This window comes from Geotrypetes seraphini, chromosome 1, assembly GCF_902459505.1.
Source record: "Geotrypetes seraphini chromosome 1, aGeoSer1.1, whole genome shotgun sequence".
NCBI lineage: Eukaryota > Metazoa > Chordata > Amphibia > Gymnophiona > Dermophiidae > Geotrypetes > Geotrypetes seraphini.
In genome coordinates, this window is record NC_047084.1 from 114515627 (window position 1) to 114538728 (window position 23102).

Genomic DNA, 23102 nt, shown 5'->3' on the forward strand with positions numbered 1-23102 from the left:
AACAACCCCTCTCCCCTCTACTTCCTTCCCTCACCCCCCCTGGCAACTTTGATCAATTTGATATTGAACCGCTTGTAACCCCGCTCAATTGATGTAAACCACTTGTAACCTTGTTTAATTGATGTGAACTGCCTAGAACTCTTCCGGGTATGGCGGTATACAAAAATAAAGTTATTATTATTATTTATCTACTAAGTCTATTCCCTTCAGTATTTTGAGCGTTTCGATCAAGTCCCCTCTTAATCTCCTTTTTTCAAGGGAGAAGAAGTCCAGTTTCTCCAATTGCTCATTGTATGGCAACTCCTCCAGCCCCTTAACCATTTTAGTTGCTCTTCTCTGGACCCTTTCGAGTATTACCTTGTCCGTCTTTATGTTGGTGAACACAGAAACCTCTCTGCGGTCCAGGGCCCTGATTCTGCTTTAAGGCAATTTCTGTGCCTTGCTACTGGCAGTGCTGCCAAGCTTACAGAAACGCAGCATCTGGAGATGCAGGTTCAAATCCCACCAAGTTTATTTAAAAATTTGATTAAACGCCTATCAAATACTAAGCGTTTTACAACAATAAAAAAGGGTAAAATTAATCAAAGCATGTTAATTATCACACAGAATAATGTTAATAACAAGAACGTATACCTGGACACATAACAATGATACTTATATGAAACAAAAGGAGAGTGGGTAGAACTACAATTAATTACAGAAAAGAAAACATAAATGGAAAAACAATGGGATTAGGGGAGAGTTTAGAAGAACTCGCTGAAAATGAAAGAGGAGAATGTAATAGTCAAATATACCTTTACTGTGTAAATAGATCAGCTCACATTGCCAGCTCTTCTTTGACCTCAGGAATAACACTGGAAATGGAAAGAGTACATCCAAGCCACTATAGGAAAGAGGATGTGGGAGAGGTTGAGAGATTCAATTTATTATTAGATTCTGGCTGTCAGCTCCCGGCTTTGGGCTAATGAAGCCAACAGTTTATCAGAAAGTGGACATGTAGCATGACGGGGCCAGCAGTTCATTGTCAGTGTTGTTTCACAGGTGGAGGCTGAACGGAAGAAAAGAGCCATGGTCCTGGAGTCAGAGGGTACGAGGGAGTCTGCCATTAATGTGGCTGAGGGAAATAAGCAGGCTCAGATCTTGGCATCTGAGGCCGAGAAAGCTGAACAGATCAACAAAGCTGCAGGTAGGCCTTCTGGGGCGCCAATCTTAACCTTACTATCATCTGTTTACTTATGGTTAGATTTGGCAGAGGATGTGAAAGGCACTGGATTAGGGCTGCTTTGAAGTAAAATCTTCTCTTCTCCATTACCCTATCCCAGCGCAATGGGAGCAGAGATCTAGGCAAGTGGGTAGTCGCCCTGAAACCGCTGCCAATTGTTTTCTTGCACAGCTCTGCCTCTTCTCCCAGAGGGCAGTGCTGCAGCCCCCTCAGTTTTCACTTCTGCAAGCGAGTTGAGAAGTTGTCTTTTGATCTGCTCTGATTTATTGCTTTATTTTCTGGTACTTTCTTCCCAAATTAGGCTTTTGTGCTGCAGAGGTTTCCAATGTTCTGGAACAGCTCTGACTGCGAGAAGACAGACTCTCTCAGTGAAGAAGTCTAAGAGTAACTAACTACCTAGCCTGCCTGCTTTACTAGTTAAGAAGGCTCGGGGACTGTTCCCCTGGGAGCGTGGCTGCCCTTTGTGCACAGGCTGTGTGAGCCCCAGGTTGGTCCAGAGGGCTGGAGTAGGGTTGGCTGCATTTCTTTCTCCCTCCCTCTGGTTAAGCAAGTAGATCAGTGGGGATTGAGGTCTCTGCCCACCTTCTTAAGGTTCAGCTGGCAGCCCGAAGAATCTTTGCTTGCCTAAGGAAGAAAGTCTTCATGGCTGAAAAAGCAGTTCCCAGCACAGCAGACACCTAAGTATTGGCTATTGCAGCCTAAGGAGAAACTTGGTTTTGGGGGTTCCAGAGAATTGCATTTTTGAGGATTCCTGTAGCCAGATAGCACAGTTACTTACCGTAACAGGTGTTATCCAGGGACAGCAGGCAGATATTCTTAACGTATGGGTGACGTCACCGACGGAGCCCCGGTACGGACCTTTTTAACTAGAAAGTTCTAGTTGGCCGCACCGCGCATGCGCTGGTGCCTTCCCGCCCGACGGAGGAGTGCGTGGTCTCCAGTTAAGATAAGCCAGCTAAGAAGCCAACCCGGGGAGGTGGGTGGGTCGTAAGAATATCTGCCTGCTGTCCCTGGATAACACCTGTTACGGTAAGTAACTGTGCTTTATCCCAGGACAAGCAGGCAGCATATTCTTAACGTATGGGTGACCTCCAAGCTAACAGAGAGGGAGGGGGGATGGTTGGCCATTAGGAAAATAAATTTTGTAACACAGATTGGCCGAAGTGTCCATCCCGCCTGGAGAAGGCATCCAGGCAGTAGTGAGTAGTGAATGTGTGAACTGAAGACCAAGTGGCCGCCTTGCAGATTTCCTCAATAGGCGTAGAGCGGAGGAAAGCCACAGAAGCAGCCATAGCTCGGACCCTGTGGGCCGTGACAGCTCCTTCCAGCGACAGGCCAGCTCGAGCATAACAGAACGCAATACAGGCAGCAAGCCAATTGGACAGCGTCCGTTTAGATACAGGGTGACCCAGACGGTTAGGATCGAAGGTCAGAAAGAGTTGAGGAGAGGAGCGGTGAGCCCTGGTACGGTCAAGGTAGTACGCCAGGGCACGCTTACAATCCAGCGTGTGAAGAGCCTGTTCCCCAGGATGAGAATGGGGTTTAGGGAAGAAGACAGGCAGTACGATGGACTGGTTGAGGTGAAAGGCTGAAACCACCTTAGGAAGGAATTTAGGATGGGTACGCAGAACCACCTTGTCATGGTGAAAAACAGTGAACGGTGGATCGGCGACCAGTGCATGTAGCTCACTAACCCTCCTGGCAGAGGTGATGGCAATGAGGAAAAGCACCTTCCATGTGAGAAGTTTGAGCGAGGTAGTAGCAAGAGGCTCAAAAGGAGGTTTCATGAGGGCTGACAAAACCACATTGAGGTCCCAGACGACGGGGGGAGGCTGAAGAGGTGGTTTGATATTGAAGAGGCCTCTCATGAACCGGGAAACCAGAGGATGAGCCGTGAGGGGTTTTCCAAGAATAGGCTCATGAAACGCAGTGATGGCACAGAGGTGCACTCTGATTGAGGTCGACTTGAGGCCAGCGTCGGAGAGAGAGAGCAAATAGTCCAGTACAGTTTCCACCGCCAGGGAGGTGGGATTGTGATGATGAAGGAGACACCAAGCGGAGAACCGGGTCCACTTCTGATGGTAACATTGGAGTGTGGAGGGTTTCCTGGAGGCATCCAAAATGCGACGGACCGGCTGAGACAGGTTTGCTGGAGAGGTCAGCCCGAGAGAAACCAAGCTGTCAGGTGGAGGGAAGACAGATTGGGATGTAGCAGAGACTGATGTTGCTGCGTAAGCAGAGAAGGAAATACAGGAAGAGGAATGGGCTCCCTGGCGCTGAGTTGAAGCAGGAGGGAGAACCAGTGTTGTCTGGGCCACCGAGGAGCGATGAGAATCATGGTGGCCCTGTCCTTGCGGAGCTTGAACAGGGTCCGCAACATCAGAGGAAGTGGAGGGAAGGCATAGAGGAACCGATCCGTCCAGTCGAGTAGGAAAGCATCCGGGGCCAGACGATGTGGAGAGAAGAGTCTGGAGCAGAACTGGGGCAGCTGATGGTTGTGAGGAGCTGCAAAGAGGTCCACCTGTGGAGTGCCCCATCGAGCAAAGATGGAGTGGAGAGTGGGAGGATCCAGGGTCCACTCGTGAGGTTGAAGGATGCGGCTGAGCCGGTCGGCCAGGGAGTTCTGTTCGCCCTGGATATAGACGGCTTTGAGATACAGATTGTGGGCTGTGGCCCAGGTCCAAATTCGGAGGGCCTCCTGACAAAGGAGACGAGATCCGGTGCCTCCTTGCTTGTTGATGTAGTACATGGCGACTTGGTTGTCCGTGCATAGGAGAAGAACTTGAGGATAGAGAAGGTGCTGGAAGGCCTTGAGAGCATAAAACATGGCTCTGAGTTCCAGGAAATTGATGTGATGTTGACGCTCCTGAGGGGTCCAGAGTCCCTGGGTGCGTAGATCCCCCATGTGAGCTCCCCATGCATAGGGGGAGGCATCTGTGGTGATGATCATGGAATGAGGGGGCGGATGAAGAAGGAGGCCCCTGGAAAGATTTGAGGAGTTCAACCACCATTGAAGAGATTGCTGAAGAGACGATGTTACAGAGATGGGATGAGAAAGAGGATCCCTGGTCTGTGACCATTGGTTGGCGAGGGTCCAATGTGGTATTCTCAGATGGAGTCGCGCCAGAGGAACCACATGGACTGTCGAGGCCATGTGACCCAGAAGAATCATCATCTTGCGAGCAGGGATGGATGGTTGGAGGAGTACCTGTCGACAGAGGTGAAGCAGTGTCCGGTGCCGGTCGGCAGGAAGGAACGCTCTCATGGAGTTGGTATCGAGAAGAGCTCCGATGAACTGAAGGCGCTGCGTGGGAAGCAGATGCGACTTGGGATAATTGATCTCGAACCCCAGGAGATGGAGGAAAGAGATGGTGTGGTGAGTGGATTGCAGCACAAGTGGAGCGGTTGTTGCTTTCACCAACCAATCGTCCAAGTAGGGGAACACTTGTAGGTTGTGGGACCTGAGAAAGGCCGCTACCACAATCAGGCATTTGGTGAACACCCTGGGCGATGATGCGAGACCAAAGGGCAGCACCTTGTATTGATAGTGGTGATTCTGAACCTGGAATCGGAGGTAGCGACGTGAAGCCTGATGGATTGGAATGTGGGTGTAGGCCTCCTTGAGGTCCAGGGAACATAGCCAGTCGTGTTGAGAGAGAAGAGGATAAAGTGTGGCAAGGGAGAGCATTCTGAACTTCTCCTTGACCAAACACTTGTTGAGGTTCCTGAGGTCGAGGATAGGACGAAGATCTCCCGTTTTCTTGGGTACCAGGAAGTAGCGGGAGTAAAAACCTTGACCCCTCTGGTCTTGCGGAACTTCTTCGATGGCATTGAGGAGGAGAAGGGATTGGACCTCCCGAAGGAGGAGAGGAATTTGGGAGGAGTGAGAAGCAGACTCTACGGGAGGATGATCTATGGGTAGAGTTTGGAACCTTAGTGAGTATCCGTGACGGATGATGTTGAGAACCCACAGGTCTGACGTGATGGCCTCCCAGCGGTGGAGGAAGATGGTGAGGCGGCCTCCGATAGGCTGAGGAAGAGGCATGGAAGGTTGGAGACTGGCTATGCCCTGGAGAAAGGAGTCAAAAGGGCTGAGGGTTTTTAGTCGAAGGGAGAGGCTTGGTCGCCTGGTGGGACTGAGAACGAGCCTGAGTGTGTTGCTGTTGTTGGTGGCGAGGCCGGCGGGATTGTTGCTGAGGAGGATTCAGCGGCCTGGCAGAGAATCGACGTTGATAAGAGGACTGAGGCCTGTATGGTCGTGCCGGTGGAGTCTTCTTCTTCGGCTTAATGAGGGTGTCCCATCTGGTCTCATGAGCCGAAAGTTTTTGTGTTGTGGTATCAAGAGATTCCCCAAAAAGTTCATCACCAAGGCAGGGCGCGTTGGCGAGACGGTCCTGGTGGTTCACATCAAGGTCAGACACCCTCAACCAGGCTAGGCGTCGCATGGCTACAGCTAGTGCAGAGGCTCGTGAAGTAAGCTCGAAGGAGTCGTAAATCGAGCGCACCATAAATTTTCTGAGCTGAAGGAGGCTGGAAATCTGCTGTTGGAAAAGTGGGATTTTACGCTCGGGTACATACTTTTCCAAAGCAGAAAGTTGTTGGACCAGGTGTTTCATATAAAATGAAAAATGAAACGAGTAATTGTTGGCTCTGTTAGCCAGCATGGCATTCTGGTACAGGCGCTTTCCAAATTTGTCCATAGTTTTTCCCTCTCTGCCAGGAGGGGTGGAGGCATACACACTAGATCCCTGAGATTTCTTTAGAGTGGACTCTACGAGGAGGCTCTCATGGGGCAATTGGGTTTTATCAAATCCCGGGATCGGGATGACCCGGTATAAACTGTCCAGTTTTTTAGGGGCACCTGGGACAGTCAGTGGGGTTTCCAAATTTTTATAAAATGTTTCCCGTAGGATATCATGTACGGGGAGTTTAAGAAATTCCTTGGGAGGTTGGTCGAAGTCCAAGGCTTCTAAAAATGCCTGGGACTTCTTGGAGTCGGACTCAAGTGGGATGGAGAGAGCCGCAGACATCTCCCGAAGGAATTTCGTGAATGAGGATTGCTCGGGCTTGGAAGTGGTTTCAGCCATAGAGGGTTCCTCATCGGTAGAAGAGGCATCCTCTTCGGTACCGAGTGGGGATTGCTCCCACAGGTCTGGGTCCCTGACAGCCGGTTCAGTATGGCGTGTTTTAGAAAGGGACTTGCCAGATCGCATGGATACGGTGCCGGGGGATGAAGACCGGCGTCGATCCCTGTCCCTGGAGGAATGGTGCCCATCCCGGTCCCGAGATGACCGGCGTCGATCTGGGGCCTGGGTCGGGTCCTCTGCCGAGCAAGTCTGAAGTACAGGCTGAGCAGATAAGACCGGCATGGATGTGTTCAGCGGTACCGAAGGGGTGGATACCGGTGGGGCGGTACCAGGCTCGGTCTGGACTGGTACCGGAAGGAGCGGTGCCAGTATGGTTGGAAGGAGCTGTTGGAGTTGCTTCTGTAGCTGCTCCTGAAGTTTGTCCTGGAGGATGGCCGAGATCCGGTCCTCCAATGGGGGCACCGGTACCGCTTTAGATTTCTTCGGTACCATAGGTGCTGCTCGACGCTCCGGCGATGAGGAGGCCGATGACGAGGCACTCACCGTGATCGGAGCGGAGCGTTTACGGGATCGGCGGGACGTCGGAAGAACCGGTGTCACCGCTGTAACAGGAGGTCGCTCAAGGGAAGTGGAAGGCTTCTTAGCCGGCTTACCTGGCGCTATCGACCCCGAAGGAGGATCAGGCGGTGTCGATGTGGCCGGTGCCGATTTAGGCGGTGCCGTCGACGTCGGGGCCTGCTCCATGGTAGAACCGGCACCGAAAAGAATATTTTGCTGTATTTGCCGGTTCTTAAGTGTGCGTTTCTTGAGAGTTGCACAGCGGGTGCAGGTGTCAGCCCGATGCTCTGGACCCAAACACTGAAGGCACCAGTTGTGTGGGTCAGTCAGAGATCGGGCGTGCACACCGCTGGCACTTCTTGAAGCCCGGTTGCGGGGGCATGAAGGGAAACACGGCCTCCGCGAAATCAAACCCGGAGGCTTGTATGATTACAACAGGCCCCGCCGGGGCCGGCTGCAAAAAAGCAAAGAAAAGACACGAGTTTTTTTTTTTTTTTTTTTTTGAAAAGGAAAGTAAAGTCAAAAGACAAAATATAGAACAAAAAGGATCAAAAAATCGCGAGCGGGAAGGCAAAATAGAGTTTTCAACGGCTGTTGAAAGCACATGCGTCTTCTTCGCTCCGCGGAAACGAAGAAACTGGAGACCACGCACTCCTCCGTCGGGCGGGAAGGCACCAGCGCATGCGCGGTGCGGCCAACTAGAACTTTCTAGTTAAAAAGGTCCGTACCGGGGCTCCGTCGGTGACGTCACCCATACGTTAAGAATATGCTGCCTGCTTGTCCTGGGATAATAGGGGTATCCTACCTCTAGAACCCCCTTCCCTGAATTTTGGGAGGTTTTTTGTGCTCCCATGGGCTGTTTTTAGTGCCAAAATCTCTCTTTCTGCAGGATTTCTAGATTTGTTTTAAAAAGCTTCTATCTGCCTTAATATCCCATGAATTTTCAATAATTCGCAACAGATGGACTCCTCAGGTTCTGATACAATGGATTCATGCCAGATTGGCACTAGATGGCCAGCCAAGGAGCTTCCAGGTTCCACATGAGGGAGTGGCGGGGGCCTCAGGCTCAGCCTCCTCAGATTCCTTGAGAGACCTAGGACTACAGATAGGCCGCTCTGGAGTGTCTAGATCTCTTCCTGAAGCGGCAAAGGCCAAATCTGCTTCTGCAGCAAAATGGCACCACAGAGAGGACGCTGGATCCTTAAGGCGAAAAGTGAGCACACAAAGGACTCATCTGGCCCTTCTGTTCTGATTTTGTAAGCAAACTATAAAAGTCAGTCCACCAGTTATCCCAGGACAAGCAGGCATGATATTCTCACATGTGGGGTGACGTCATCTACGGAGCCCCGATGCGGAAGCATTTTCAAGCAAACTTGATTGAAGATTTAAGTTTGCTCTGCTGCTCCACGCATGCGTGCCTTCCTGCTCCACTAGGGGGTGCATCCCCTCGTGGTCTCCAGTTCAAAATTTTCCGTGAGCCTAGAAGTCGTGTTTTTCAGGCTCTGCCCCAACTGCCTTCTAGCACCGCGATTTTTTTCTTGTTTTTTCACGATTAAGTCGCTGTGCGCGAATTCTTTACCTTTTAACTTGATTCCTGCTTCGTTTTTGACGACCCGGAGGCTTCCGGGTCCCCGTGGCCAATCGAGCCGCGGCTACTTTCAATTTAATGTCCCGGCCTTTGACCGGCTTTAAAAAGTGCACCCGGTGTGAGCGGCTTCTTTCACTCACAGATCCGCATCGCCGGTGCATCCTCTGCCTGGGGGCGACTCATCCAACCGACTCCTGCCCCCAGTGCGCTACTTTTCAGAACCGGGCCCTCCGTCGAAGAAAAGCCCGCATGGCGGACCTCTTCACCCCGGACCAACCCTCCACCTCGGCCTCGAGGTCGGCCCCGGCTTCGGCCCCAGCCTTGACCTCGGCCCCGGATATCTCGGCATCGCCTCGAGACTCAACTCCGAAGTCCTTGGGACAACAGAAAGCCTCGGCCCAGGGTAAGTCCCCTCTTCCCTCTTCAGGTTCCGTAACATCGAAGAAGCCAGCCTCGGGGACAACGTCGACGCATGGCGGAAACCCCATGCTTACAGCCCCGATTAAGCCCTCCAAGCCTTCGGGCCGTGCCTCCACCACACGGGAATACTCTGATACGAGGTCGCCCCCGGTGGAGTGCACCGAGGCAGTGGACATGCCTTCGATGCTGTCCGTGCCCGTCTTCCAGGACCTACCCCGAGCGATGATCACGTCGGAGCTGTCCGCTGCAATGGCCCAGTTTCAATCGGCCTCGACCTCGACCCCGAATGTGCCAGACCAGCCTGAGCCTCACATCGAGCAACCTCGAGGAGATGTGCGCAATCCTCGCCGCATCCCATCCTCCTCGGACTCCTCGCCGAGTCGCCCGAGACGTTCCCCCTCCGCAAACCGCCGAGGGGCAAAACGTCGGGCTAAAACGATAGAAACCTTGAACCGCCGTACCTCCAAGAAGGCCCGAGGTTCACCTACTCTACGAGGCCGTTCTCCCACACCTCGTACGGGACCACTAAGGGTGGCTGAGTTATCACTCTCCAACCCGCGCATCCTCCGAACCCCCCCTCGGACCGGGACCCCCACCCGAGGTCGTAGGTATTCTCCGAGGGAGTCCGGATCGAGGTCACCGATTCGACATCGATCGGTACCCCGAACCCCGGCATCGTCTCCAAGGGGCTCCTCGAGACGCCGAAGATCGACAACCCCGGAACATTCTCGCAGCGCTTCCCCGGCCTCGGAGCATGGATCGGAGCAGGAACCTCGATACTCGAGGGAAGCCTCCCCATCCTTCTCCACCCGACGAAGGTCTCGTTCACCGACCCCGCACGGGGCCCCAGGAACATCTCACCCATCCTTCACTCGCTTTGTCCAGGACATGGGCCATGCCTTGGACTTAGACCTCCAGTCCGACTCCAGATACTCTAAGGAGTACCTGGCGGAGCTGGATATGCCATCACTGCCCAGAGAGTCCCTTCGCTTACCACCTAACCCGGTACTCCAACAGGCCTTCTTCAGGAACCTGGAGACCCCCTACATGGTCACAGCCGTACCCTCCAAAATGGAGGCCAAGTACCGCACAGTACCCTACCCGGGATTCGAGCAACCACAGCTCTCCCACCAATCGTTGCTAGTAGAATCCTCCTTGAAAAAGGCCCACCCATCCCGGACCTCAGCAGCGGTCCCCCCAGGCCGAGAAGGCCGAACCCTGGACAAGTTCGGCAGGAGACTATATCAAAACGCAATGATGGCCTCTAGGGTGCAAAGCTACACTTTCACCTTCACATCCTATCTCAAACACCTCATTGGACTATTGAGAACCTTTGAGACTGACCTACCGGCCTCCCGGCAAGGAACGTTCGGCCTGCTTTTAGAGTCCCTCTCCAACCTGCGCCTTCATCTATTCCACGCTTCCTACGATGGTTTCGAACTCTCCTCCAGAGAGGCAGCCTTTGCTATCGCCATGCGCCGACTAGCTTGGCTGCGCCTGGTCGACATGGACCCTAACTTACAGGACCGGTTGGCTAACCTCCCCTGCGTGGGAAAAGAACTGTTCGATGACACTATCGAGGCGGCTACAAAACGCCTCTCCGAACACGAACGCTCGTTTGCCTCCCTGGTCCGACAAAAGCCCAAAACGCCCACGTCCAGGCCATATAGGGCCCCCCCGCGCCGCTACCCACAAAAGTCCACCCCTGTCTTCTCGTGGCCCCCACCCAGGCGTCCACAAGCCCACCACCGGGCCATGCCCAAGTCCTTTTGACGGGACACGCGGAAGGGGACGGGCCCCCTCCGCCATAATCCCAGGCCTCCTCCCCATCGGGGGTCGGCTCAAAGCCTTTTACCCTCGCTGGGAACAAGTCACGTCGGACGCATGGGTCCTTGGCGTGATCTCATCAGGATACTCTCTCAACTTTCGAGCAATTCCTCCGGACAACCCCCAAGGAATTGCCCTCCCAACCGGACTCAGCTATCCCTACTCCTCTCCGAAGCTCGAGACCTGCTCCGCCTGAGAGCAGTGGAGGAGGTTCCCCTCAACCAACGGGGGAAGGGCTTCTACTCCCGTTACTTCCTGGTACCGAAAAAAACGGGAGACCTACGCCCAATACTAGACTTGAGACGCCTCAACAAATTTTTGGTACGGGAAAAATTCCGGATGCTCTCCCTACCGACACTCTACCCCCTGATTGACGAGGGCGACTGGCTCTGCTCCCTCGATCTCAAGGAGGCATACACACATGTCCCACCCCGCCCCACCGCAAGTTCTTGCGTTTTCAGGTGGGGGACTGGCACCTACAATACCGATTCCTCCCCTTCGGCCTTGCATCATCACCTCGGGTCTTCACCAAGTGCCTCGTGGTGGTCGCAGCAACCTTACGCTCCCAGGGCCTCCAGGTATTCCCCTACCTGGACAACTGGCTAATCAAAGCCCCGTCCAGGGAAGGGGTTATCTCAGCGACCCAACAGACTATTACCTACCTACAAAGTCTGGGGTTCGAAATAAACTTCCCAAAATCCCAACTACGCCCCTCGAAGTCCCTACAGTTCATCGGGGCCAAGCTGGACACGGTTCGCCTCTGTTCCTTCCTCCCCCCTCCGCGCCTAGAGGCGTTAGTAAGTCTGAGTTGAAGGATCTCCCTGCTGACCTCGGTATCAGCTCGACAGATGATAACTCTCCTGGGCCACATGGCCTCCACCATCCATGTCACACCCTTCGCCCGCCTCCATTTGAGAATCCCTCAATGGACCCTGGCGTCTCAATGGCGTCAAGACCGGGACCCGATCGACCATCCCGTGACAGTGACTCCTTCATTGCAACGATCGCTCCGCTGGTGGGCCGACTCTTCAAATCTTTCCAAAGGTTTGCTCTTCCGCACCCCACCCCACAGCAAGGTACTCACCACGGACTCGTCGGAGTACGCTTGGGGAGCCCATCTGGACAGCCTACGCACCCAAGGGTTGTGGTCAGCACAAGACCGTCGCTGCCACATCAACGTGCTAGAGCTTCGGGCCATCTATCTCGCAGCTGTAGCCTTCCAACATCTGCTCCACGACCGAGTGGTTCTCATCAGAACCGACAACCAGGTAGCGATGTACTACGTAAACAAACAGGGGGGGACAGGGTCTTGGTCCCTTTGTCGGGAAGCCCTGCGCCTCTGGAAATGGGCAATCTCCAACAACACCTTCCTTCGAGCGGTGTACATACAAGGAGAACAAAACTGTCTGGCGGACAGACTCAGCCGCCTCCTCTAGCCACACGAGTGGTCACTACACTCGCAGACCCTACGAAGGGTGTTCGAACAGTGGGGGACGCCTCAAATAGATCTGTTCGCATCCCCTCACAACCACAAGCTACCTCTCTTCTGCTCCCGGATATACTCCCGGGACCGGCTCGAGGCCGACGCCTTCCTCCTCGACTGGGAGGGAAGGTTCCTGTACGCGTTCCCGCCGTTTCCTCTGATACTGCGGACGCTTGTCCACCTGAAAACAGTACAAGCCACCCTGATCCTGATTGCCCCTCGCTGGCCACGCCAGCCGTGGTTTTCCCTGCTACTTCAACTCAGTGTCAGAGATCCACTGCCTCTGCCTCTGTTTCCCTCTCTACTGTCACAGGGTCAGGGTTCACTGTTACATCCCAATCTTCAGTCTCTTCATCTGAATGCTTGGTTTCTCTCCCCCTGACTGCTCTCCCCGTGTCTCAATCAGTCAAGGAGATATTGGAGGCCTCCAGAAAAACCTCGACGAGAACCTGCTACTCCCAAAAGTGGACCAGATTCTCAACCTGGTGCTCCTCCCACAGCCAGGACCCGGTGTCGGTCCCCGTCCCTCTGGTCCTTGACTATTTACTTCAATTATCTCATTCCGGCCTAAAGACCAACTCCATTCGAGTACACCTCAGTGCGATTGCGGCCTTTCATCAGCCCCTGGAAGGGAAAGCCCTCTCGCTCCATCCCTTAGTCTCTCGCTTCATGAAGGGTCTGCTGAACGTCCATCCCCCTCTCAATCCTCCCCCGGTGGTTTGGGACCTTAACGTGGTTCTGGCTCAACTAATGAAACCTCCATTTGAGCCCCTAGACAAATGCCATCCAAAATTCCTCACTTGGAAGGTAATTTTCCTACTCGCGCTCACGTCCGCCCGGCGGGTTAGTGAGCTACAAGCTCTGGTAGCGGACCCACCCTTCACGGTATTCCATCACGACAAGGTGGTACTCCGCACCCATCCAAAGTTCTTACCTAAAGTAGTGTCTGATTTCCATCTCAATCAGTCCATTGTCTTACCTGTGTTTTTTCCCAAGCCCCACTCTCACCCCGGAGAAGTGGCGCTCCACACTCTTGACTGCAAGAGAGCGTTGGCCTTTTACCTCCAACGCACTCAGTCACACCGGAAAGTCCCACAACTGTTTTTGTCCTTCGACCCAAACCGGTTAGGTCACCCAGTTTCCAAACGCACCTTGTCCAACTGGTTGGCCGATTGCATCTCCTTTTGCTACGCTCAGGCTGGTCTCGCGCTGCATGGTCGAGTAACGGGACACAAAGTCCGAGCGATGGCAGCCTCCATAGCGTTCCTCAGGTCCACACCTATTGAGGAAATCTGCAAGGCTGCCACGTGGTCTTCGGTTCATACCTTCACCTCCCACTACTGTCTGGACTCACTGTCCAGAAGCGATGGCCGGTTCGGCCAATCGGTACTGCGAAATCTATTTGCTTAAATTGCCAACTTCCCTCCATCCCTTTTCAGTTAGCTTGGAGGTCACCCACATGTGAGAATATCATGCCTGCTTGTCCTGGGATAAAGCACAGTTACTTACCGTAACAGGTGTTATCCAGGGACAGCAGGCATATATTCTCACAACCCGCCCACCTCCCCGAGGTTGGCTTCTTGGCTAGTTAAGTGAACTGGAGACCACGAGGGGATGCACCCCCTAGTGGAGCAGGAAGGCACGCATGCGTGGAGCAGCAGAGCAAACTTAAATCTTCAATCAAGTTTGCTTGAAAATGCTTCCGCATCGGGGCTCCGTAGATGACGTCACCCCACATGTGAGAATATATGCCTGCTGTCCCTGGATAACACCTGTTACGGTAAGTAACTGTGCTTTCTGTGCTGCCTTCAACGGTAACGCAGGGGGGAGGAACGTCCCTCAGGAGCACAGGGTCTGCTAAGCAGATGTCAGCCAAAAAACGGGGGAAAAAGTCCAACAACAACGTAGAAGAGGGAATGCACCAAAAACCAAATATACTTCCCTCAAACATGTACTTAAATATAGAAAGATTTCAACAGATTTAAAACTTTTTATGTGTATTTAAGTACATGTTTGAGGGAAGTATATTTGGGTTTGAAGCAGATGTTAGACCTGGAAAGTGACTCAGAAAAGGACTGGGATCTTGGGATGCAGTGGGAGGGGTTGAAGGCCCTGATTGGCTCAAAATCGCCATTTACTATGTCTGTTATTATATTGTGAACTGCTTAGCTGTAAGCAGGGTATAAATTCTATAAATAAATAATTATTACCAATTCTGTATATTCAGTGGTGCTAATCTTTTTCAGTACTGGAACCACCACTTAGCTTTATGCATGGGCCCAAATGGCTAAGAGAGGGTTATTCCAGTGGCAATGCCTGACTCTGCAATGACTGCCTGCAAGTATGAACACACTGTCAGCTTCTCATCGGTCCTGAACTAGTTAGCACTCGGCAACAGCTGCTAAACCTCTATTAGAGAATGACACGGTGACAAAATTCATCACCGTTCCCATCCCCGCGGATAACCGCGGGAAACCATCTTCATGACATTCTTTAAGGACAGAGGGAAGAATCAGAGTATGAATGGCCACAACCACTGACCCGCAAGCTTTGCTTTGAAGAATGCTGGTGTAGAAGGACTGAGGTTGAGATAGACACTAGAAAATGACATGGGATTATTTCCCACGGTTATCCGCGGGGACGGGAACGGTGATGAATTTTGTCACCGTGTCATTCTCTAACCTCTATCCCCAGCCTAGATGGGAAATGTTGTGGCTGACTGCAAAGCAATTCCCAGCACCTTGCTCTACTTCTGAACTGCAAGTTTGGCCTACTACCAGGCAGAGTCCTTGTTGTGCTGTCTCTGCTGTCGCCCCTGTGATTTCTCTAACCCTTCCTCAGACCCCATGTATCTTCTTGCAGGTGAAGCCAACGCCATCTTAGCCAAAGCCAAGGCAAGAGGAGAGGCCCTTCGAGTCCTTTCTGAGGCACTAATGGAGCAGGTAAGTGGGAGCCTGACCTTTTCACCACTAAGGAAAGCAAATATTAACGTGGGTTGCTGAGGCCCCACCTGGAGTACTGTTGTGTGACCATATAGCAGAGCCCTGCAACTAAGGCCTTGATACCTGAAGAGATGAACTTTGATACTTTCCTAGTAGTGAACAAATGGGTTCAGGATTAGAGGAAGAGGTGAAAAGAAAGATCAGAAATCTAGAAACATGATGGCAGATAAAAGCCAAATGGCCCATCTAGTCTGCCCATCCACAGTAACCATTATCTCTTTCTCCGAGAGATCCCACGTACCTATCCCAGGCCCTTTAGAATTCAGACACAGTCTCTGTCTCCACCACCTCCTCTGGGAGACTGTTCCACGCATCTACCACCCTTTCCATAAAAAATATTTCCTTAGATTACTTCGGACCATATCACCTCTTAACTTCATCCTATGCCCTCTCATTCCAGAGTTTCCTTTCAAATGAAAGAGACTCAAGTGCATTTACATTACATAGGTATTTAAACGTCTCTATCATATCTCCCCTCTCCCACCTTTCCTCCAAAGTATACAGATTGAGATCTTTTAGTCTGTCCCCATATGCCTTAGGATGAAGACCACACACCATTTTAGTAGCCTTCCTCTGGACCAACTCCATCTTTTTTATATCTTTTTTTGTGGCCTCCAGAATTGTACACAATATTCTAAATGAGGTCTCACCAGAGTCTTATACAGGGGCATCAATACCTCCTTTTTCCTACTGGCCATACCTCTCCCTATGCAACTTAGCATCCTTCTAGCTTTCGCTGCCTTTTCAACCTATTTGGCCACATTAAGATCATCACATACAATCACACCCAAGTCCCGCTCTTCTGTCGTGCACATAAGTTCTTCACCCCCTAAACTGTACCGGTCCCTGTACCGGTACAGACCTTCATTATCAACGGACACCTACAGAACAAGTGTGAGACTCTGTGTTATATGGATGGGGCCGGATTAAAGCATTGGCAAACTAGGCACCTGCCGAGGTCCAAATATTTAGGTGGACCATGCTATATGTGCTCAGGGCTCAGGAATGCCCTCCCGAGGAAAATGGTGATAGAATTCAAAAAAGCGTGGGATAAACGTAGAGGATCTCTAATTAGAAAATGAAGGATGTAAATTAAAGAGCTAAGGCCGGTATTGGAGAGACCTGCATGGTGATTCGGTGTAGGATGGGCTTCAATGTGAACTCCAGTAATATGGAACATGAGGATGTTGCTGGCAAGACTTTACGGTAGATGAACTGCAAACAACGGGATGGATGGATAGGCTGGAGTGAGCTTGGACGGCAACTTTACAATCTATGGCCCAAAAATATCAAGGAAGAGACAAGTTAATGTATTTTTAAATGGTATAACTTATGGACAGACTGGATGGACCGTTCGGGTCTTTATCTGCCATCATTTACTATGTTACCTGGCAGAAACCCAAAGACTAGCAACATTCCAGAGCTGAGATTGTGATGTCATAATGCCTAATTCCACCAATGCCTAAGAGCCAACCTCAGCAGTGATGTCACAATGGCTTGATTAGATGGAACTTCAGCATTTGGAACCCAGGACAATCCCAAGTGGACTTTACAGTCTATGACCCAGAAATATCAAGGAAGAGACAAGTTAATTTAATCATGATTTTTTAATGGATATAACTAATGGGCAGACTGGATGGACCATTCAGGTCTTTATCTGCCGTCATTTACTATGTTACTATGTTGCCAATTAACTGGCCTTTAGGACTATATTGCGTTTTACATATGTCCAGAAACCAGAAGGATGGTAAAAATCAGGATATTTTTCTGAGCTCAGGCATCTGCCTATTTAGTTCAGAAGGCTTTTCCATGGCTGTGTTTATCATCCTTTGGTACCTGAACTTGAGTACCCTGGTAGATTTTCATTTAATTGCTTTATAGCCTTATAATGTAAATGGTTTGTTTCGCATTGCCTTTTTACCGTATTTCTTTTGCAAGTCTGTGATCTGCTGTGAACTTTGGAATGTGCAAAATGGAACTATTTCAACTAAGTAAATGGGATCTAGCCAAGGCACTGGGGACGGGGGAGCACAGTAAGACAGATCCAGTCACAGGAAGAAAGGGACTGAGGCAAGTGTGTGGGGCAAATGAGGTGAGATGGGGTGCACATACCATACCATAACAGAGTCCCCAGATAGTTTAATGTTTGTTCCTACTACTGAAAGAAGATCAGACCAACGCTCAGTTCAAAAAATGTTTTATCCCAGGACAAGCAGGCATGATATTCTCACATGTGGGTGACGTCATCTACGGAGCCCCAGCGCGGACAGCTTTTCAAGCAAACTTGCTAGAAGTTTCAAGTTTGCACACTGCACCACGCATGTGTCTGCTTCCTCGCCCACTAGAGGGCGCGTTCCACCTCGTGGTCCTCAGTTCATTTTTTTCCGCGGAGCCAGTAAGCCCTGTGGATTGTGAGCTCCTAATCTTTTTTGTGTCGCTGCTTCCTGACACCGCGTCTGATTATTTCGGTCGCTGTGCTTTTCGATTTTCTGTGTCGTTTTTATTCTGTTCTTTTCTTTTCAAAAAAAAAAAAAAAAAATTTTTTTCTTCTCGTTGGGCTCCGGGGGCTCCCGGCAGCCGTGGCCGCGGGACGTCGATCGTTCCCGGCCAGTTTCGTCGTTGATGTCCCGTCCTGTAACGGGTTTCAAAAAGTGCAGCCGGTGCGAGAGGCTGCTCTCTATTACAGACCCCCACCGGTGGTGCATCATTTGTCTGGGCCCGGAACACCCTACCACCTCGTGCGATCGCTGTTCCACCTTTCAGCCCAGGGCTCTCCGTCGCAGGAGGGCCAGAATGGCAGAGTTGTTTACGGCGGACCCCGTGGTGAAGGCCTCGACGTCGGCCTCGGCTTCGGCCCCGGCCTCGACCTCGGCCTCGACAACCTCGGGGCCCTCGGCCTCTCCTCGCCCTTCGACTTCCAAGTCGACCTCGGGAACGAAGACTACCTCGGGTAAGTCCTCCTTTCCATCCCCTACAGGGTCTGCAAAGAAGCCGTCCTCTGCTTCGACCAAGGCGGGTGGGTCGTCCTCGGCCCCGCCTCGGGCCCCGCCCGTGCAAGCCCCGAGGGAACACTCGAGACCGAGGTCGCCCTCCAGGGAGCATGCCCCGGATTCGGACCTCCCGACTTTCGTCGGGATCCCGGCTTTCCAGGAGCTCCTCAGAGCGCTCATATCAACGGAGCTGTCGGGGGCCCTGGAACAGCTGCAACGGGCTTCGACCCCGGCGGCTGTTGCCTCGGTGGCCTCGGCCTCGGCGACCTCGGCCTCGGGTGCCGGGGCTCCCTCGACCTCGGAGACCGGGGCTCCTCCGACCTCGGTCTCGGCTGTCGAGGCTCCGCCCGCCTCGGCCTCGGCTTCGGTCTTACCATCGACCGCGGGGGATCAGCCGGAGCGTAGCGTGCGGCCCCGGGACAAGATGCGTCGGGTCCGCCGCATTTCCTCGTCGTCGTCCTCGAGGTCCTCCCGGGGGTCTTCGCCCTCGCCTCGGACTCGGTCGAGGCGCCGGCCGAGGAAGCCGAAGCGCTCACGGGGTTCGCCTCGAGGGCGCGGTCGGTCTTCCCCGATCGGGGGCGAGGCGTTGCGGGTGTCGGAGTTGCGCATTGACAATCCGAAGCTTCTCCGCTCCCCGGCGCGTCGGGTGTCCCGTTCTTCCTCGCCGAGGAAACGGGAGGGGGCTCTCGTCCCCCGGACCCCGGGGTCCTCGCCCCGGGCCTCGTCGAGGCGGACTCATTCTCCTACCCCCTCGAGGCCTGTGGAGAGGACATCGTGGGGCTCGGGGTCAGGGAGAGATCCCTTGTATTATTCGCACGAGGCCTCTCCGGTTTCCTCGGCGAGAAAGTCGAGATCTCCTTCCCCGCCTGCTAAACCGTCCTCATTTTCGGTTTTTGTGCAGGACATGGCCAAGGCCCTCGGGTTGGACCTCTCGGTCGGATCCCAATATTCTAAGGAGTTCCTTGAGGAGCAGGACCTTCCAACTCCACCTAGGGAGGCTCCTCGGCTCCCATACAATAAGGTCCTCCTGCAGACTTGGTTAAAAAATTTGTCAAACCCTCTTACAGTCACGTCAGTCCCGTCCAAGATGGAGGGCAAATACAGGACGGTGCCGGCTAAGGGGTTCGACAAGGCGCAGCTCTCCCACCAGTCTTTGCTGGTGGAATCTGCCCTTAAGAAGTCTCAGCCTTCCCGGGTTTCTGCGGCGGTTCCACCTGGTAGGGAGGGCTGAACCCTGGACAAGTTTGGCCGTCGCCTTTATTCCAATTCCCTGATGGCCACCAGGGTGCTAAATTATGCCTTCACTTTTTCCTCCTATCTTCGGGGTATGGTGAAGGACCTCCCTCAGTTTCGTGACTCCCTACCGGACTCCCAGAAGGCAGGTTTTGATACATTCATGTCCAACCTGTCTCAACTGCGGTTGTACCTGTTTCACGCCTTGTACGACGCTTTTGAGCTGGTTTCGAGGGTGTCGGCCTTCGCGGTGGCCATGCGCCGTCTGGCCTGGCTTCGCACCCTCGACATGGACCCAAACCTGCAGGATCGCCTTGCAGATTTGCCTTGTGTGGGGTCCGAACTGTTTGACGAGTCATTAGAGGCGGCGACCAAGCGGTTGTCTGAGCAGGAGCGCTCGTTGGCCTCCTTGGTCCGGCCCAAGCCTAGACCCCCGCAGCAGAAACCCTTCCGCCCTCCCCCGAGGCGGTACCCCCAAAAATCTACTCCCGCCTTTTCCAGACCGCCACCTAGACGCCAGGCTCAGAGGGGCAGAGGGGGACAAACGCAAGCCCCGGCGCAGGGCCCTTCCAAGCCCGCGCCTTCTTTTTGACGGGCTGAGCGGATGGGGCAGGTTCCCCTCCGCGACCGCTCAGAAATCCCTGCCTATAGGGGGGCGTCTTCGGTCCTTTTATCCAGCCTGGACCGAAATTACATCAGACGCCTGGGTGCTCCGGACCGTCTCCGAGGGCTACTCTCTCAATTTCTTGTCTGTGCCACCGGATATGCCTCCGGGACCTTCCACTTTCAATCGGAGCCAGCTTCCCATCCTGCTGGCCGAGGCCCGGGCCCTATTGAAGCTTCGGGCGGTCGAACCGGTTCCCGCAGATCAGCGGGGGACCGGGTTTTACTCCCGCTACTTTCTGGTCCCGAAAAAGACCGGGGACCTACGCCCTATATTGGACCTCAGGAAGCTCAACAAATTCCTGGTCCGGGAGAAGTTTCGAATGCTGTCTCTCCCGGTTCTATACCCTCTCTTGGAGGAAGGGGACTGGATGTGCTCCCTCGATCTGAAGGAGGCATATACTCATGTTCCGGTGCATCCTGCCTTCCGGAAGTTCTTGAGGTTCCAGGTGGGGGACTTGCACCTTCAGTACAGGGTCCTGCCTTTTGGCCTAGCTTCGTCCCCTCGAGTCTTCACGAAGTGCATGGTCGTGGTCGCGGCGGCCCTGAGAAATCGGGGCCTTCAGGTTTTCCCCTACCTGGACGATTGGCTGATCAAAAGCACGACCAGGGAGGGGGTTATCTCAGCGACCCGACAGTCTATCGCCTTCCTTCAACGACTGGGGTTCGAGGTGAATTTCCCCAAGTCGCAGTTACAGCCGGCCCGGTCCCTTCAATTTATAGGCGCAGTGCTGGACACTGTGCGCCGACGTGCGTACCTCCCGCAGCCTCGCTTGGCGGCCTTGGTTCGGCTGGGGCGGTGGGTCTCGCAGCTGCAGGTGGTATCGGCCCAGCGCATGATGATGCTTCTGGGCCACATGGCATCGACGGTCCACGTCACCCCATTTGCCAGACTGCACCTGAGAATCTCTCAGTGGACCCTGGCCTCCCAGTGGCGTCAGGATTGCGATCCGGTGTCCCGTCTCATTACGGTCACTCCTTCTTTGAAACGGTCGCTCCGTTGGTGGACCGACTGTTCCAATCTTTCCGGGGGGTTGCTGTTTCTGGCCCCTCCCTTTCGCAAGGTCCTGACCACGGACTCTTCGGAGTATGCGTGGGGGGCCCATCTAGACGGGCTGCGGACCCAGGGTCTGTGGTCGTCGGAGGACCGTCGATGTCACATCAATGTGCTGGAACTTCGAGCCATTTACATGGCGGTTCGGGCGTTCGACCACCTTCTTCGCGATCAGGTAGTCCTAGTTCGCACGGACAACCAGGTAGCGATGTACTATGTCAACAAGCAAGGTGGGACGGGCTCTTGGCCCCTCTGCAGGGAGGCGCTTCGCCTTTGGGAGTGGGCAATCTCCCGAAACATCTTCCTACAGGCGGTCTATATTCAGGGAGACCAAAACTGCTTGGCAGACAAGCTCAGTCGGCTTCTTCAGCCGCACGAGTGGTCTCTCCACTCCAGAGTCCTGCGCGAGGTCTTCGACCGCTGGGGGACTCCGCAAGTGGACCTGTTTGCCTCCTCGGAGACTCGCAAACTGCCCCTATATTGTTCGAGGATGTACTCCCCGGACCGTCTGGAGGCGGATGCCTTCCTTCTGGACTGGGAGGGGAGGTTCCTGTATGCGTTTCCTCCTTTTCCCTTGATCATGAGAACGTTGGTACGTCTCAAGTCATCCACGGCCACGATGATTCTCATTGCGCCTCGGTGGCCTCGTCAGCATTGGTTCTCCCTGCTTCTTCAACTAAGTGTCAGGGAACCTCTGCTTCTGCCTGTGTTTCCCTCTCTGCTATCTCAGAGTCAGGGTTCGCTGTTGCATCCCAATCTTCAGTCCTTGCACCTGACTGCTTGGTTCCTTTCCCCTTCACTTCAATCCAGGTTTCTCAGTCAGTGAGGGAGGTTTTGGAAGCCTCACGCAAGGTCTCGACCAGGCTTTGTTATTCACAGAAGTGGACCAGATTTTCATCTTGGTGTTCCTCGCGTCATCTGAATCCTGATTCTGTCCCGGTGGCTTCGGTTTTAGACTACTTGTTACATTTGTCTAAATCAGGCCTGAAGACGACATCTGTCCGGGTACATCTCAGTGCCATTTCAGCTTTTCACCGGCACTTAGATGGTCGTGCTCTTTCGCTTCACCCTATGGTGCAACGGTTCATGAAGGGGCTAATCAATGTTTGTCCCCCTCTGAAGCCTCCTCCTGTTGTTTGGGATTTGAATGTTGTCCTGGCTCAACTGATGAAACCTCCCTTTGAGCCTATGGACGTATCCCTTCTCAAATTCCTTACTTGGAAGGTGGTTTTTCTGATTGCTCTCACATCGGCTCGAAGAGTTAGTGAGTTGCAAGCTTTGGTTGCGGATCCACCTTTCACGGTGTTCCATCATGACAAGGTGGTTTTGCGCACACATCCGAAATTTTTGCCAAAGATTGTATCGGATTTCCACTTGAATCAGTCCGTTGTCCTTCCTGTGTTTTTTCCTAAGCCCCACTCCCATCCTGGCGAGACGGCGCTCCATTCTCTTGACTGTAAGAGGGCGTTGGCATTTTATCTCCAACGTACCAAGTCTCATCGGAAGGTTCCTCAATTGTTTTTGTCCTTTGATCCTAATCGTCTAGGACATCCGGTTTCCAAGCGCACCTTGTCCAACTGGTTGGCTGCTTGCATTTCTTTTTGCTACGCTCAGGCTGGTCTCCCGCTCTCGGGGCATGTCACGGGGCATAAGGTCCGAGCGATGGCAGCTTCGGTTGCTTTCCTCCGATCTACTCCCATGGAGGACATTTGTAAAGCTGCCACTTGGTCTTCGGTTCATACGTTCACCTCCCACTATTGCCTGGACACTTTGTCCAGAAGCGATGGCCGGTTTGGCCAGTCGGTGTTACGTAATCTGTTTTCATAAATTGCCATCCTCCCACCTGCCCTTTTTTGGTTGGCTTGGAGGTCACCCACATGTGAGAATATCATGCCTGCTTGTCCTGGGATAAAGCACAGTTACTTACCGTAACAGGTGTTATCCAGGGACAGCAGGCATATATTCTCACAACCCA

General features: G+C 53.1%; 1 protein-coding gene across 2 annotated transcripts in view; it reads left to right on the forward strand.

Annotated features, from left to right (window-relative positions):
• The window catches only part of STOML2 (stomatin like 2), a 66587-nt gene that overhangs the window by 30037 nt on the left and 13448 nt on the right, over positions 1-23102 (forward strand). For both annotated transcript variants that reach the window (XM_033936215.1, XM_033936220.1), the window contains 2 exons: positions 1042-1186; positions 15048-15127. In XM_033936215.1, coding sequence (XP_033792106.1) covers positions 1042-1186; positions 15048-15127 — 225 coding nt within the window. The remainder of the gene's footprint in view (positions 1-1041; positions 1187-15047; positions 15128-23102) is intronic.